The sequence below is a fragment of the Sus scrofa genome, chromosome 5 (assembly GCF_000003025.6).
Source record: "Sus scrofa isolate TJ Tabasco breed Duroc chromosome 5, Sscrofa11.1, whole genome shotgun sequence".
Lineage (NCBI taxonomy): Eukaryota > Metazoa > Chordata > Mammalia > Artiodactyla > Suidae > Sus > Sus scrofa.
Genome location: NC_010447.5, coordinates 64,977,657 through 64,993,763, shown reverse-complemented (window position 1 = coordinate 64,993,763; position 16,107 = coordinate 64,977,657). Strand labels below are relative to the sequence as shown.

General features: G+C 48.6%; 1 protein-coding gene across 1 annotated transcript in view; it reads right to left on the bottom strand.

Moving 5' to 3' along the window:
• The window catches only part of ANO2 (anoctamin 2), a 342,407-nt gene that overhangs the window by 8,690 nt on the left and 317,610 nt on the right, over positions 1-16,107 (bottom strand). Inside the window, 3 exon segments of the mRNA XM_021092435.1 lie at positions 4,094-4,275; positions 6,360-6,412; positions 6,761-6,913. Coding sequence (XP_020948094.1) covers positions 4,094-4,275; positions 6,360-6,412; positions 6,761-6,913 — 388 coding nt within the window.

Here is a 16,107-nt window from a genome sequence, read left to right as displayed (position 1 = left end):
CATCTCCAAACAGACCCAGCAGATGATACCCAAGCCTGGGTGGCCCCTTGAGCTCGGGGCCCAGGTCCCTGGTCAGGCCCTGCCCTGCTGACCTCTCTGCTCCCCTCCAGCTGTGCCAGGCATCTGAGCCATCCTCCAGCCTTCAGGACATGGTGGCCCTTCCACTCTGTCCAATGGCCATTAACTGTGCCTGCAGACTGACATCACGGAGCTGTTTAGGATGGCTGGGGCAGACGGCGCTCCAAAAATGCTGGGAACGCATCTCAAACAGGGCAGCGGGAGACGCATCCTAACGCTGACTGCTATTTTTAAGACACCTCTATCCCTGGTGAAGCCTCAGTTTGATTTGACCACATTTATCTCCGGAGGTCACTGGAAGCTAAGAATAAGAAGGGTCAGCAAGTTCCCAACACTGTTTGCCAGAAAATCAGGGCAAACTTTGCATTTCCCACTGTGGAAGCAGTTCTAAACGCTGGCTTTGGGGCTAGTTCTAGTGCTCTCTGGCCTTCCCACAATCAATTCTCTCGCTCACTCTCTCTCTCCATCCCCTATCCCTTCATTTCTATTTCTGACAGCCACTGACCAGTCCTGACTTACCAAGACATCAATAGTTTATGACTCCACTTCCTAAATCTCCAAAGAAATCGGCGAGACAGACAGGTTCACAGGGCGAGCGTGCAGTGAGTAGGATCTGCCTGGGGTAGAGATTTCTACCAGCAATCCTCATCCACCCAGGAAACGTAGCCCCATAGCCCCCAAGGATACCCACCGGAGACGGTGTATCTTCATGACATGCTGCCCCCACCCTCCAGACATCTGCTTACGTTACACGGTAGGGCAGCTCTTTATTTTCAGTGTCACCCACTGGTCTTCACATCGCAGTCAGAGACGACATCCAGAAGTCCCTTCAACTCCCCACCGTGGCTCCCAGCACCTTAAGAGGAGTTCACACACCTCCCTGTGACTGGCCTAGCTTCAGTTTTGCTTCCAGACTCATCTTTCCAAGCTCACTCCTCTCCTTCCTGCTCCAAACACTGGCCAAGGTCCACCCTGTTCTCCCTGGACCTGTCTCGCAGCCCCCTCCCACCCCCCCGGCTCCTCTACCCTGCCCACCACCTGGGGCTGGCTTAGTCCAGAGAGTGAGGGCTTTCAATAGGACGCTCTCTCTGGCCACCCCTGCACTGGACACTTAGGTCGTTCAGGGCCCTGGAAGCCCCCTGCAGTCGCCCTATTCTAAATAAGAAAGCTCTGTTCTCACTGCCTGTTGCTTATTCATCTCTTCCATCTAGACGCCTTTAGGGAGGTTGTGTCTTGTTCCCCAGCCTTGCTTCCCCACAGGACGGGTCACTCTCGTGTTGCCCCCAGCTGCTTGTGAGGTCGAGGCTTGGGTTCTTGGCTTGATGTGAGTTTTACGCCAGGATCTGTCACTGGAAACCTCTGTGGTCCTGGAGAAGGCATCACCTTCCTAAGCCTCAGTTTCCTTTTTTGTAGAACGACTGCTATAAAAAATGATTTTGTACTTCTCACTTTTTGTGGCCTTTGTGTGACATGAGGATGCTGACTGACCTCACATATGCTGCTGGAGCAGATCTAGATGCTACCAGAAAAGGCCTCTGGCTGGTCCAGACCCTTTGCACAGCGGATCTGTGGACCACATTCAGTACCACGGACAGACAGTCTGACCCACCAGCAGTGGCCCTGGGCAGTGCAGGGCAGTAGCGAATGTGCCTACACTTGACATCGGTCCAAGCGTTAGACTCTTTAGAGTCCCAGATGGGAAAGTGCCAGAAGCATCTAAACTGTATTAATCAATAACTATGCACAAAGGTACTCATTTGTTCTTGGATCTGGTCCCTGAATTTGAGTTTCTCTGGTTGGCTAGGGTTAAACCCAAAAGTTATTGCTCCTGGGATCAGAATCCCCTTCTGTTTAAATCATTCAGTCGTCTGCATGGGGAAGACTCATTTTCTCTCCTGCGTAGTCTCAGACTGAGTCTGAAATCTAAGCGGCCGTCTTACAAACATCTGACCTTGGGTACCAAGGCGTCCCCGGTGGGAGAGTGTGACGGACACAGAGGGTCATCACTGCTGCAAACCCAGTGGGGCACTGCCTCTTCCATGGAGGCACTGACAGCTGTCACATCAGATTCCCCTGGGGCTGGGCCAAGAAAGCCCCACATTGGTCCCACTGGTCCCTGGTCTTGGTTTGGGTTTTTACTGTAGTTATTGTTCTATTTGTTTAAGTATACAAGGTGTCATCTTGGATGAAGTTTCTTTATGGGGACTACTGACTAACCAAGGTACAAAAGAGTTAAAAGAATTCATTCCAGACTTCCTGTCATGGCTCAGTGGTTAACGAATCCAACTAGGAACCATGAGGTTGCTGGTTTGATCCCTGGCCTTGCTCAGTGGGTGAAGGATCCGGTGTTGCCGTGAGCTATGGTGTAGGTCACAGATGTGGCTCAGATCTGGTACTGCTGTGGCTCTGGCACAGGATGGCGGCTTCAGCTCCTATTCAGCTCTGATTAGACCCCTAGCCTGGGAACCTTCATGTGCCGTGAATGTGGCCCTAGAAAAAGACCAAAAAAGAAAAAAAATTAATTCCCCTTCCCTCTTTTTCTCTTTCCTTGCCCTTCTTGGGTAAGTAGTGGAGAGTTTTCTGTGTCTTGGCTTCAATGGTCCCTGTGCTGTTGGACTATAATCATAAATAATCTGGACCGCCCAGGATTTCCAGCCACCCTTTCTAGGAGTTCGGTGGAAACTGCCCCTTAGATTTCCAGTCATCATTTTATTTAAAAAAATTTTTTTTTTCTTTTGTCTTTTTAGAGCCACACGTGCTACATATGGAAATTCCCAGGCTAGGGATCGAATTGGGACTATAGTTTCCGGCCTACACCACAGCTCACAGTAACGCCAGATCTTAACCCACTGAGCGAGGCCAGGGAAGGAACCCTCATCCTCATGGATACTAGTTTGGTTCATTACTGCTGGGCCACAACAGGAACTCTCAGTTGTCATTTTAAATGCCATAGAGCTGGAAGCAAATTCATCATACGGCCTATAAAATTCTATTCTCTTGGCATCCTCCCCACCCTGTCAATGGACCTGCAATTTCCCAGCCCTCTGACTTCAGCCCAAACTTTAGAGACAGCCATGACTTCGACTGTCTCTTATGTCTCTGGTCCCCAACTCTGTGACATATTCCATTAAATAGCTCCTCTTCTCCCTCCCTCTAACTCCTTCCACCTCTCCAGTCCATGCCTACCATGGCTTATGTCTGAATAACATAGCACCCCAGCAGCCTGCCTTGAGTTCTCCCAATTCTCACCCATCTTTTTCTCTGAAACCAGATGCATTTCCCTAAGCCGACACTTTATCCTATAATTCCTTGGCCCTAAAAAGATCCATAACTTCCTATGGCATCACACTGAAATTCCTGTAAGGTTTCAAGATTTCCTGTTACCTACTTCATCCTACCCATTCAAATTCAGCAATGCTTTGGCTTATATGGACTTAAGCGTTTCTCTCTAGGTTGTGTTGCCTGCATTTCCCATTATTATCTCCCAAGCATCCTCCTTGCTGACTCCCTCATCTAGCCCCTAAATGCTTATCAAATACTCTAGGTTCATCCTGCCCCCATGAGCTGGCTCACGCAGACTGCCCACCGAGGAGGCGTTCCCTTTTGGTCCTCTTATGCCTCATGGCCCCTCCAAGAAGCCTACCCTTTCCTTTCCAGCCCCCACTGATCTCTCTCCCCTCCAGACACCCACAGAGCTCATGGTCCATATTAGGCATCATCACTGAATAACCTGCAGGGTCCTGTCTGTTCTCCCCACTCTCTTCCCAATCGGACCATCAACCAGACCTTCCCTTGATGAGAAGGATGAACCTATATCCTTTTCTGTCTGCTCCAGAGTGTCCAGCAAAAGGTACTCAATAAATATTCACTGCTTCATTGAAATTGATTTATAGTGATCGGGGTTGGGGATAGGAGACAGAGGCCATGGGGAATGCTATATTCTAGGTTATCCAGATAATTCCCTGGACCGGCTGCTTCTGGTCCTCTGCTGCCCTCCTGCTTCTGGTTACTTTACCTGCAGAACTGAACCTCCAGGTCAAACTGCGAGTTCTCTGGCTGTGTTCCCTCCTTCAGCTGGCTGATGTTGAAAAAGGAGAGGGTGTGGTTGACAAAGCCGTGCAGCGTCCCGTTGTGACTATAGGCATACTGGTACACCAGGCGGGGGATGAAGTCTGAGGTGACAGCGATGACAAAAGCCTGGGGGCAGAACCACAGCGCCTGAGACATGGCCAGGATGGACACTGTCCAGGTGGCACAGGTCCACCTGGCTAAGAGACTGTCCCCTCCTGGGCTTCCCATCCAGAGGTGCTGCTCTGATGGATCCAGGGTCCTTATCCCTGAGCTCACGCAGCTGACTTACATGGCTTCTCCATCGTTGATACATGCACGCAAACCCACAAGGTGGTGGCTGTCCAATTATAACCACTGTAGCCAAGGATGCTAAGCCAGTTGGGACCACGTGGTATGGACCACCTCCCACCTCTGAGGTTTGAATGGATGCGCGCATTGGCCATGCCAAAGTGGAGTGGAAAATATTCTGAGAAAATGACCCAGAGTGACGATGCTACCACTTCAGTGTGACAGCATAGACACCAAATGAGTTCGTACATCTGCCCTGGACTGACACCAGAAAGCCAAGAACACTAAGAATATGGCTCCATAGTGAATCTTAATTTGACCGTCATCTCGGCGCTTTTTAGCACATCATGTAATGGAAGTCATTCTTTCATCCATTTTGCTTGGAAAAAAGGAGACACAGAGAGGGGAAAAGCAGGTCTGCTGGATGGAACTCACACACCCACCATAGCATCTGGCGTACCTAAGTGCTCTATAAATGTCTACGGAGCGAAGCCAAATGACAAATGGACCATGGCCTGTTTGAATGTGGGGTTCTCTCTGCAAAGAAGATTTTAAATCTTTTTGGCAGGTGTTTATACTGCCCTCTGCACCAATAATTAAAGCCCTTTATAAAAATGTGGTTTCGGTATTGTTTTCAAAACGTATATGTGAGTGTGCCTGGCCCTAACCATATCTGAGAATGAGTAACGAACTTCTAATAATCAGAGCTGCAACTAACTGAACACTCGCTATATGTCCTTCCCTCACCCCTTTTAATTTCCAGAATGATGCTCTTTGGTGAGTGCTCATATTCTCTCCCCTTTGTTACAGATAAGGCTGGTGGAGGCCAGGGAGGTAAAACATCCTGTCACTCTGTTGTCTACAAGACAAGTGCTTGGTAGTCAGGGCCTCTTCTCCAGAAGACACAACTCAGGAGTTCTCTGGTGGCCTTGTGGTTAGGACTGGGTGCTTTCACCGCTGTGGCCCGGGTTCAAGCCCTGGTCTGGGAATTGAGATCCCGTATCAAACCGCTGGCTGTTTGGTGCAGTCTTAAAAAAAAAAAAAAAATCTGAATTCTAGAATACACAATCCCACAGTAGCCCCTGATCTATTTTCCAAATTGCACCTGACTTTTCAGCCTTGAGACATGTGCTTCCTACATCCAACACCCCAAATGTGACGGGCTGGTCCCCTCTGCCTCTCTGCACACCCCCAGCCATTTCATCTTAGTAGGGAGCCACGTCAAGGGCAGAATCAGTGTTTCTCTCCCACAAGAAAGGGGCTATAACTTTCTTGATGTGCACTGAGCTGGCTCATATTTTCTCAGGAGATGGTCCTGCCCGACCACCATCCACACGGAACACAGATGCCAAAGGAGCTGTTGGCTTGGGTCCAGCAGGGTTTCCTTGGAGACGTGGATGTGTCTGGCGAGGCAGTTAAGGAGGTTGGAGCAGGTAGACCTCCTCTTCTCCTGTGTCCTGTCTTCACGCTGCAGCGCCAGTGAAGGGGCTAATTAAGACTTCCCACTGACAACTTGGAGGAACCGTAATTAGGAACCGTAGCCTGGGCAAGGCTCCAGGTATTGTTCAGCTCCAAGCAGCAAAAGAGAGAGATGGATAGATAGGTGGAATTCTTTCCTCATGAGTCTTGGCTCCGAGGAGAGATCGGATTTGGACTTTCCAGGCCAGGTACGCGTTCAGGTGGGTAATTACCTTTCCTTCGCTTAGTGAAATTAACGACCCAGTGGCACAGCTCTGGCGACAGGCTGATGAGTTAGAAGGCGTGTGTGAGCTATTAACTGGGGTGGGTGGGTGGGTGGGCTTAGCCAGAGCTCCAAATGGAAGGGGTGGGGGTAACAGGACTGGTTTCCTGCTCTGAAGACCTCGGCTCCTCTGGAGGGCCCTTCCCACAGAGCGAGAGGGTTACGAAACGCAAGCACTTACATTGATGATCACAGAGAACTTGCCGATTCCAGAGAGGATGTCAAACCAAATCCCTGGAAGACAGGAACAGGGGGCGTCTGGCTCTCCCCCTCCCCGCCCCCCACCCCGCCCTCAGCCCGGTGATGACAAGGCAGCGGCTCAGACTGAAGCTTTGCAGGCAAGTTAGCGGCAGAGCTCTGCCGGGCTCCCCCAGCGATGGCTCGTCTGGAAAGGTGACCCCTGTCTGGAAACCAGGGGACAGGTGGAGGTGGATACCACCTGAGGAGATGGGGGTGAGGTGCTCAAAGGGGGGACGAGGCCAGGGAGGCCCCAGACCTCTTGATTCCTGGCACAGTGGGAGGGGGGCGGCTGGGGAGATGGGGGGAGGGTGGGCTGCGTTGGCCTCTGAGCAGGGGCCGTACCGATATCTTTGGTTCTCACAGCATCTGGCCGCCTCAGCTCCGTCACGAACTTCTTGGCATCAAGTCGCACTTCGATGACGTTGTTGAGGAGGGCGAACACAGGGGCCAGAGGGAAGGAGGCCACAAAGAGGGTGACAAAGCCAAACTGGATGACTAAGAGAGAGAAGGGCAACGAGGTAGCAGGATTAGATGAATCTTGCCTTTTGCAGCTCTAGCCCTTGTCTTTTCTGACCAGGGTCGCCACTGCACCTGGGTCTCAGGCTCCCTTTCTGTCCTGCCCCTAAAAGCCATGGGCATTTTTTTCTCAGCACCTGCAGGCCTGGTGGCCAATGCCATCACTTGGGTACAAAGCTCTGTTTAGGCGAGGAGACATGAGAAAAGGAAAAGGCTCGATTCCTTCTGTTCCATCCCCTTTTATCTCCAGTTACTAATCCTGGTCACTGAACTCAAAGGCTGACAAATTTCTTCAGCAAAAGGTGCACAGAGTAAATTTTTTTTTTAATTGAACTTTAGTTGATTTGCAATATTGTGTTAGTTTTAGGTGTACAGCAAAGTGATTCAGATATATAATATATATATACACACACCTAATACATATATGTGTGTGTATATATGTATATACATATGTGTGTATATATAGTCTTTTTCAGTTTCTTTTCCATTGTAGGTTATTATAGTATACTGAATATAGTTCCCTGTGCTATACAGTAGGTCCTTATTGTTTATTTAGTTTATATAAAGTAGCGTGTATCTGTTAATTGCAAACACTTTCCCCTCCCCTTTGGTAACTGTAATTTCACTTTCTATGTCCATGACTTTGTTTCTCTTCTGCAAATAAGTTCTGGAGTTCCCATCGTGGATCAGTGGTTAATGAATCTGGCTAGGAACCACAACATTTCAGGTTTGATCCCTGGCCTCACTCAGTGGGTTAAGGATCTGTCGTTGCCGTGAGCTGTGGTGTGGGCTGCAGATGTAGCTCGGATCTGGTGTGGCTGTGGCTGTGTCATAGGCCAGCAGCTACAGCTCTGATTAGACCCCTAGCCTGGGAACCTCCATATGCCAATGGTGTGGCCCTAGAAAACACAAAAAGACAAAAGATAAATAAATTTAAAAAAATAAGTTTTTTTTTTGTCTTTTTGCCTCTTCTAGGGCCGCTCCCGTGGCATATGGAGGTTCCCGGGCTAGGGGTCGAATTGGAGTTGTAGCCACCGGCCTACGCCAGAGCCACACCTACACCACAGCTCACCGCAACGCCAGATCCTTAACCCGCTGGGCAAGGCCAGGGATTGAACCCTCAACCTCATGGTTTCTAGTTGGATTTGTTAACCACTGTGCCACAACAGGAACTCCAAAAATAAGTTCATTTATATTATTTTTTAGATTCAACATACAAATGATATCATATGGTATTCGTCTCTCTCTGTCTGACTTACTTCACTTAGTATGGTAATCTCTAGGTTCATCCCTGCTGCCGCCACAAACGGCAGTATTTCAGTCTTTTTTATGGCCAAGCAGATAGTAAGGTTTTCATATGGTCTTGCCACAATGACTTAAGTCTGCCGTCCTAGAATGAGAGCAGCTACAGACAAACATAGACCAATGGGCTTGGTTGTGTTCCAATAAAACTTTATTTATAAAAGCAGGCTGGATTTACTTGACAACCTGTGGTGTAACTTAAAAATCATCCCTCGAACTTGGCCTCTTCTTTCCCTATCCATACTCACTGCCTTTATTTAGAAAGTGAATTCGCCATCACACTTATATTGGGAACTCACCAAATGTCAGGCAGTGTGCCATGTATTTAAGGAGGCAAAGGTCTGGACCTGCCTTTGAGGAGCTGAGTGTGAAGCAGAAGAGAGAAATGCACAAGGAAATGCCCACGAGATTTTGTGTGTGCCCCGGGAGAAGGAAGGACGTGCTGGAGAACACGGAGACCGGAAGGAGAGAACCCCAGCCTCCTCGGGGTGAGGACTAAGGGCTGTCTGCACATGGACACTGGAGCTTCCACTTGAAGGCCAGGGCTGTCTTGCAGGCAGAGTTCATGAAAGAGAGCCTCCCAAGCCCTGGAAGCAGTGTGGACAAAGGGGTGGAGGCAGCCTGTGCCAATCAGATGGCTATAAGGAGCCCAAACCTCCATCGTTTCCACCTGGACAAGTGCAACCACGTCTAACCTGGTTTCCTTGTCACGGGTCTTCCCACACTTGTACATCTCCCCAGCCCCAAACCCCCTGGGAACCTGATCCAGGCACTCACCTACCCATAAGCATTTCTGTTGGCTCCCCTGTGTTTGCCGGATAGAATCCAGATTCCTTACCTTGGGACACAGACACTTAGCCATCTGCTCCCAACCGGCCTCTCCAGCCCTGCCTCCTAACATCCCCCCACAGCCCTCAGGGCTCTGAGTTTCCCAGCCTTCGGATTTCTCCTTCCCATCACTGGTGCAAAGCACTCATTCTCCAGCTGGCAAATGTCTGGAACCGATGTTTATACCTTACATATTTAAGGTGTAAACATCTGGAACGTGCCCCGAGAACACTCAAGCATCTTGTCCTTGGTGAAGCCTGCCCCACCCCCACTCTGTTACAGCCACCACCAGTGCTGCCATGACTCATCTACTCACATGCCACTATTTCCCGCTGGAAAGGCAGGGCTCCATGGTTGCAGGGGCTCAGTATCTACTTGCTGCTGCAAAGTCAATCCCGAGTCTCAGAAAGTCAATCTAACAGGACTTCCCGACTTCCTAAGGCAAGGGACCTAATTTCTCCCTGTCTTAGTTATTCCACTTGTAAATTGGGGCTACTAATGAGAGCCGCCTAAGAGGTTGTCCTAAGGGTGAATGATGTTGTATATACAAAGTGCTAAGAACAACATCTGCCACTTAATAACTGCTCACTAATGTTACCCATTGCTGCCTTGTGTATCATAGCTCTTATCGGTGTAAACAGCAACACGTGCAATGGCTCCAATGTACACCTTAAATAGACACATATTTAAGGGGTAAACACTGAATGAAAGTCAGGAGGTCTGACTTCTAGCCCTGGTCGTGTTTCTCACTAGCCACAGTTCCTGTGTCCATGGGCTTCTCACCCTCACCCTTAAGTCGAAGACACTGGTTTAAATTCCCTTTAGGTGGGATTGCCTGTGATGCCATGACGCTCTTGGACAAGCTTCAAGATTCTAGAACATCCACATAAAGGATGAAAAAGCGGGATCCAAACTTAAAATAAGTACATACATTAATAAAATAAAAAGCTATTTACACAGGGAAAAATCGAACCGCAGCAGAAGCTTTGAGACAGAGAGCATGCAGAGAACTTCACCCAGCACAACTGCTTTTGATTTGGCAGTTTGCTCAGGCCCACAGTCAAGGGCTAGAGCTCCTGCCGATCCAGCTCTATCACGGTCACCAGTCCGTGACACCCAGTGGGTTCTCGTCAGGCCCTAGAAGATCATCAGCTGCCGGCTGGGGACAAGATGCACCAGGAGGCACCGATCTGTCAAGGTCGGGTCCTTGGAAGGACCGCCTTGCTAGCTAGCCGGCGACAGGGAGAAGAAATTGTCACAAACAAGCTCTGGGAGCCAGCTCAAAATGCAGGGGCTACCACGTCTTCGAAAGGAGGCTTTGCTGAGGAATTCGCTTTAGCATCAGGGGTGGGGCGAGGGCAAGCGGGGGCGGAGGGGGATGAATTAACAAAGAAAGCAAAACAGATGTTAGACAAGTCTCCTAAAACCTGTAAAACGCATGTCTGTATTTAAGTATCTACAGGAACCGATCTCTATTTACGGAGTTCTAAGTTGTCTTCTTGATTCAAACGGGCTCAGGTCTACGGGGCAAATGTTCCTCTCACATGTGACTTCCTCCAGCAGAACTCTTTAACTCTCCAAAGCCCCCACGAGGACTTAACAAGGAGACTGATGGGAGAGGGAAAAGGGCCAGTTACCTCTGAGTGACTATAAAGCTAGACGGCAAGCAGCCCTCTCCACACTCATGCAAATGGCACTCCGGAATCCAATGTCCTTCCAGGACCACAGGAAAAACAGGACTCTCCACTTAGCGGACTTCTCTTCACAGGCACTTCAAAGGCAGGTATGACCCCTCTCCCCTGGGGCTGCCCTGGTGGTTTGCTTCTCCATCGCACACACTCTCCAGACACAGGACCCCTTGGTCCTTCTCTGTGGGCACAACTTCCAGTGGTGATTCGATGCTAATAGTGCCCATAAATTATAAACCCCATAACTTGCCTCTCCTCTTTCCCCTCGCCAGACACGTCTAGGTGCTCGGGACCCTTAAGAGCGTGGACCCAGCAAGGCCAGCGACAGCACATTACTGTCCCTCCTCTGATGTCACTGTGGGGTATCCTGGGCCAAGAGAAACCAGTCTCGGAAGATGTTCTGTTGCTACAGGTGTTGTCTGCTTGGACGGGGTACACTGCAGATTTCCAGGAATTAACCCAAAGAGGCAGAAACAAATAGGAAGCTTTGTTTCATCTTGGGGAGAGAAAAATATAAAACCATAACCTCCAGCATACCGATGCCAAACCCAAGACTTACTTTTCGGGGTCAAAGGTCTAAATGCTGTACCAGAGGGGTGTCCTTCTGGGGTGACTCTGGAGGACACAAGCGATACCAGCCTTTGCCAACATCAAGATTGGCTTCTAAAAACAGCCAGCCTCCACAAGGCAAAGAGCAACGCCGGAAACCCTCAGCACACTGCATAATAGAAGCCAGCTTGGCTTGACCAGTAACAGATTAAACATGGCCAAGCCAATTAGGGAGGAATTCAGAAGTTGATTTTCAGCTAAATCTGTACAGAGCCTGCTGTACAGTGCTCCAGAAATGCCAAGCTGTAAGCACGAAGACTGGAAACCCTTGCAGGCATACACGCCAGTGGTTTCCTCCAGCCCAGCGGCCAGGCTCATTTGAAAATATGCAACTACCAGCCCTGTGCTGCCTGATGCCGGAGGCAATTACAATCTTGGCCTTGATTACTCAGGCTTAGGTTAAAATAACAAGGAGGGGATTCAACTAAATAAGATGGCATCCAGGCAGGACATTTCAAGACAACCTGTTTAAAGGAGAAAACAGTATATTCGGTAGGATAAAATGGACTGGCCAGGACTGGGTGGAAAAGCTCTTCACAGAATACAACTTTGCTTTGTTGTTCATTGATTTAAAATTCTTCAGTGAATAGATCTAGCGTCCCAACCCACATATGCGTACACATGCGCGTGCATGCACACGTGCACACACATGCACACATATGCACATACACACACCATAACATCCAGATCCTTGGCGTGGCATTCAAGACCCTTTGTGATCTGACACTAACAGTTCTTTTTCCAGACGCATGTCCTCTGTGCTCGGGGGCTGACGCCGAGCCAGTGTGTTTGCAAATCCACTCTGCCTGCTTTCCAACCATTTCAAAACCATGTGGACTTCTCCACATTTCTGAGCCTTTGTGCGTGCCACTGCAATCTGTCATTCTCCTCCTCTTCGGATCTGCTGGATGGATTACCATTTATATTTCAGGTTCAGGTCACACCTATCCTTCTTTCTGAAGGCTCTCCCTTACCCCGGTCCCCACCCCCTCTCCCAGGCAGAACGGGGAGCCCTGGGCACCTCTCCTCACTCCCATAATGCCTTGCACGTGTGGCCCTACTTGTTTCTTTGACTTGCTCCCGGACTGGTGAGCCCCTTGAGCCCACAGACTTTTTGGACTCTCTCCCAAGGCCCCACAATTTTGCGTGGTGCCTACCCCATAGCAGGTGTTCAGAGGTTATCTGGTTTCATAAACACAAACTTACTGTCACCAGCTGTAAACACAAAACAAACACCAAAAGAGGCAGACGATGAAACATGTGAATGGGAATCATGGTGCTTGGTGATGGCAAAGGGCATTGGGGCCACGACGTGCTAACGTGCAGAAGAAGGTTCTCAGCGCTGTCACCAGTACAGAAGGTTTTGAAGAAAGGTGATTATAAAACCGGTCAGTTAGGAGTGTCTAATTCTCATGACAATGATTATAGCTTCTTTCCCCCCCAGGTCCTATATTTTAGTAAAAGCAACATAGTCTGCTAAAGGGGATGAAGAGCTGGAGGCTTCAGAACCTTCCCTGTCGGGAACCACTAACAAGGAAGGCAAGGGAAGGCTTCAGGAACACATGGTAGGAGTTTGTCAGCTCCTCAGAAGGTGGCTCCTGAAAAGAGTCAGCTAGAAAGAGCCCATTCATATAAACATTTAGGTACAAACACAGCAAGGGAAGTCATTGCTGTTATTTCATCAGCCCGTAATTTCCAGGCTGTGCCATGCAATCCCCTTCTCTTAAGGGCAAGGGGAGCCAACTGTGCTCAGCACCGAGTGTGTCTGGTGTAAAAAAGAATTGCAAGTCTTGACAGACCATGTAAACAGGAAGACACAAAGAAGAGAAGAAGGCACATGACCTGGTTCCTCGGTGTGGACCTCTATTGCTTAGGAGAACAGTAGAAGTCTTGACAGAAGTGTAAGCAGGTTCTCAATGTCTATCATTCACTATTCATTTATTGATTCATTTACTCCTTCATCCAACAGGAATTTATTAAGCACCTCTATATACTGGATACCATGCTCGTTGCTAGGAAACAAAGATAAAGAGATGACTAGTCATCCTTCCAAGATCTCACAGGATGCAGTGGAGAAGATGGGCAGGTAAGTAAATCCTGGCCGTGCCTTAGAGCTAGACCTCTACTGACGGCATTAGCAGAGCGCCGTGAGGACCAGGGCAGGAGTAACTTGTTCTCACCCTTGGGCCTGTGGAGGTTTCAGAGACTCAAGACCATTGGGCTTGACTTGAAGAACAAGTGAGAAAAAGCATCTAAAGCTTTGCCGTATGTTCGGTCGTTAAGCTCTCTCCTGCCAATCCACTGATCTAAATCCACAAACTACTTAGGAAATAAAGACAATGAGTGGAATTCCCTTTCAATCTGCACAAGTCACCTGGGGTTTATATAAATGCATCGGGCTCAATTCAGAAACCCTGGAAATCATAACAGGAAAGACCAGGCTTGAAGTCTCAGCTTAAGTATTAAGAGTTTACCGCACACAAATCAACGCAGCCCCAGGACAGATCGGACACGTTTTCTTCATTTCTTTGTAACTAAGGGAGACACGGTCCCCACTTTTCCTCACTCCCAATGAATTGTGAAGTACTAACTCCTTCGGATGTAGAAGGAAGGACCAATAACCTCTTGAGAGTCCTGCAATTCGAACTAAAAGTCTATTTAGAACAGCTGCTCTTAGGTTGCTAGCAGGATACAGAGGCTAGGGTCGTGGGACTCTTCAGACATGAACCTCGTTGATGGCCACAGAAAAAGTCAGGAGAACGTGGTTCTCAGCCACAGGAGCCTTAAAGGCCTGGATACTGTGGTCTTCTGGAAAAATATACCCATTGCTCCTCTTTCATGTCCTCTGAACAAAACTCCAAACCCTCAGAGGTCATGGAGGTTCAACCCGTGATTCCTGATCATCTACCACATAAGGCAGCATGCACTCTGGTCCACAGAAGAATCTTCAAGGTCAGGTATCATCTCCATTTCAAAAAAGAGAATACAGCCTCCAAGGGGTGAGATAATCTCCCCGGGAAGCCACACACCTAGTTATCAATGAAGGTGGGAAACAAAGATAGCTCTTGATGCGCACCACATTCAACACCCAAAATGCAAATATCCAACCCTAGGGCAAGGGCAGCCCCTCCCCCACCTGGTCTCCTTCACTGGATCTTTTCCAGTCTGATTTCTCATCATTTTGTCAGAGAATGAATTTTATTGGTACCAGCATCACCATTTACCTGTACAGGTACTTTCCCTCCCTTCCCCAAGTGTCTTCACTCCACCCCACCCCCCACATGTCTCCCTCGGCTGGCACATCACAGCTATCCCCAAGGTTTCTGTGCCATTGCTCCTGTCTGCCCTGCATCTAGGGCACCTCAAAAATCTTACATATGTGGACCTAGTCCAACCTCTTAAAAGTAGAGAGGATTGAGTTTGTGAGATTCATTTCTGATTTTCAGAGACCAAGCTGGTGAACTTCCAGCCAATGTTTATGGAGTGAACAAATGAATGGCCTGGCTTACTCACTCTTGTTTACCTTCTCCATCTGCAAAATGGGATGTGAAGGCCAATTACTCATCCATCCTTCCCACCATCCATCCATCCATCCATCAGTCCATCCATCCTCCCAACTGCCCATCTGGGAGGGGGTAATGCAGTCAGTGAGGTGGAAAGGCACTGAAAATAGTCAAGATTGAAGAGATATTCCCAAGCAACAGATCCCTGACTACGTCTTTTTGCTTTATTCCTTTGCCTTTACATCTTCGCAGAGGATTGGGCTGAAGGCAATGAAAAAAAGCACCTAAGTTGGTTTATGGTGTTTTAGAAAAAAGGAACCAAAGAACAGAGAAAGGAGGGAGAAACAAGTGTGCAAACTCTAAGGACAATAATTGGGCTATAGTTGAACAACTAAGTTCACTCCGAGCTCCCTGGCTGATGGAGCAGAAGAAAAATGGGACAGAATTCTCGGTATTTTAACCCAAAACACTGCTGCCATTCATTCATTCGCTCACTCATTTCTCAAGCACTAAGTGGGCATCTCCTATACATACAGAGGCTTCCAAGTATGATACCCAAATACACTCATGCCTTTTCTCTGAAGTATTCATGGGGAAAGGGACTCCCGGCACAGATAATGACAAGCAATGTGTGCTTCAAAAGAAAAAGAGAGACATGACCTGTGACTCACCCTCCTTCCCAGAAATACTGAAATGAGACCCTGGATGCTGCCTGAATTATGTTTAAATGGCATCTGGAGAAGATGGCAGGTGCCTGATTATCCAGTAGGATGAGTCAGTTTGTATAAACAGGATGGCTCAGGGAAAGGAATTTCCTGGTTCTCTGAGCCACTGCCTTGCAGCGCATACACTCAGAGTTTTGCGACAGAATACACAGGTTCAGCACGGATGTTGTGCAGATATTCTGGAATGTTTCATGGCTTACAGCTAAGGCAACCTTGGGATTAGTTTTCTACATCAGTCTCTTGGGAACTTGGAAATTACCCAGTGTGGTCCCTGCTGTCCATGGCCAAAGAAAATAAGAGTTGGAAATAATCTTGAGCGTCACCTAAGTCACTGCTCTACCAGAAGCCTCAGTGGCCACTTTTACTTGATCATTTTACTTGATCATTTTACTTGATCACTTTTACTCAATGAGGGCTGGTGCCAGCTCTTTCCATTGTTCTTTATTCTCTGTCTCATTTGAAAGTCACTGAGACTGTGGGGATATTTGTTACAAAGCATCATCATAGCAGTTGCTGAC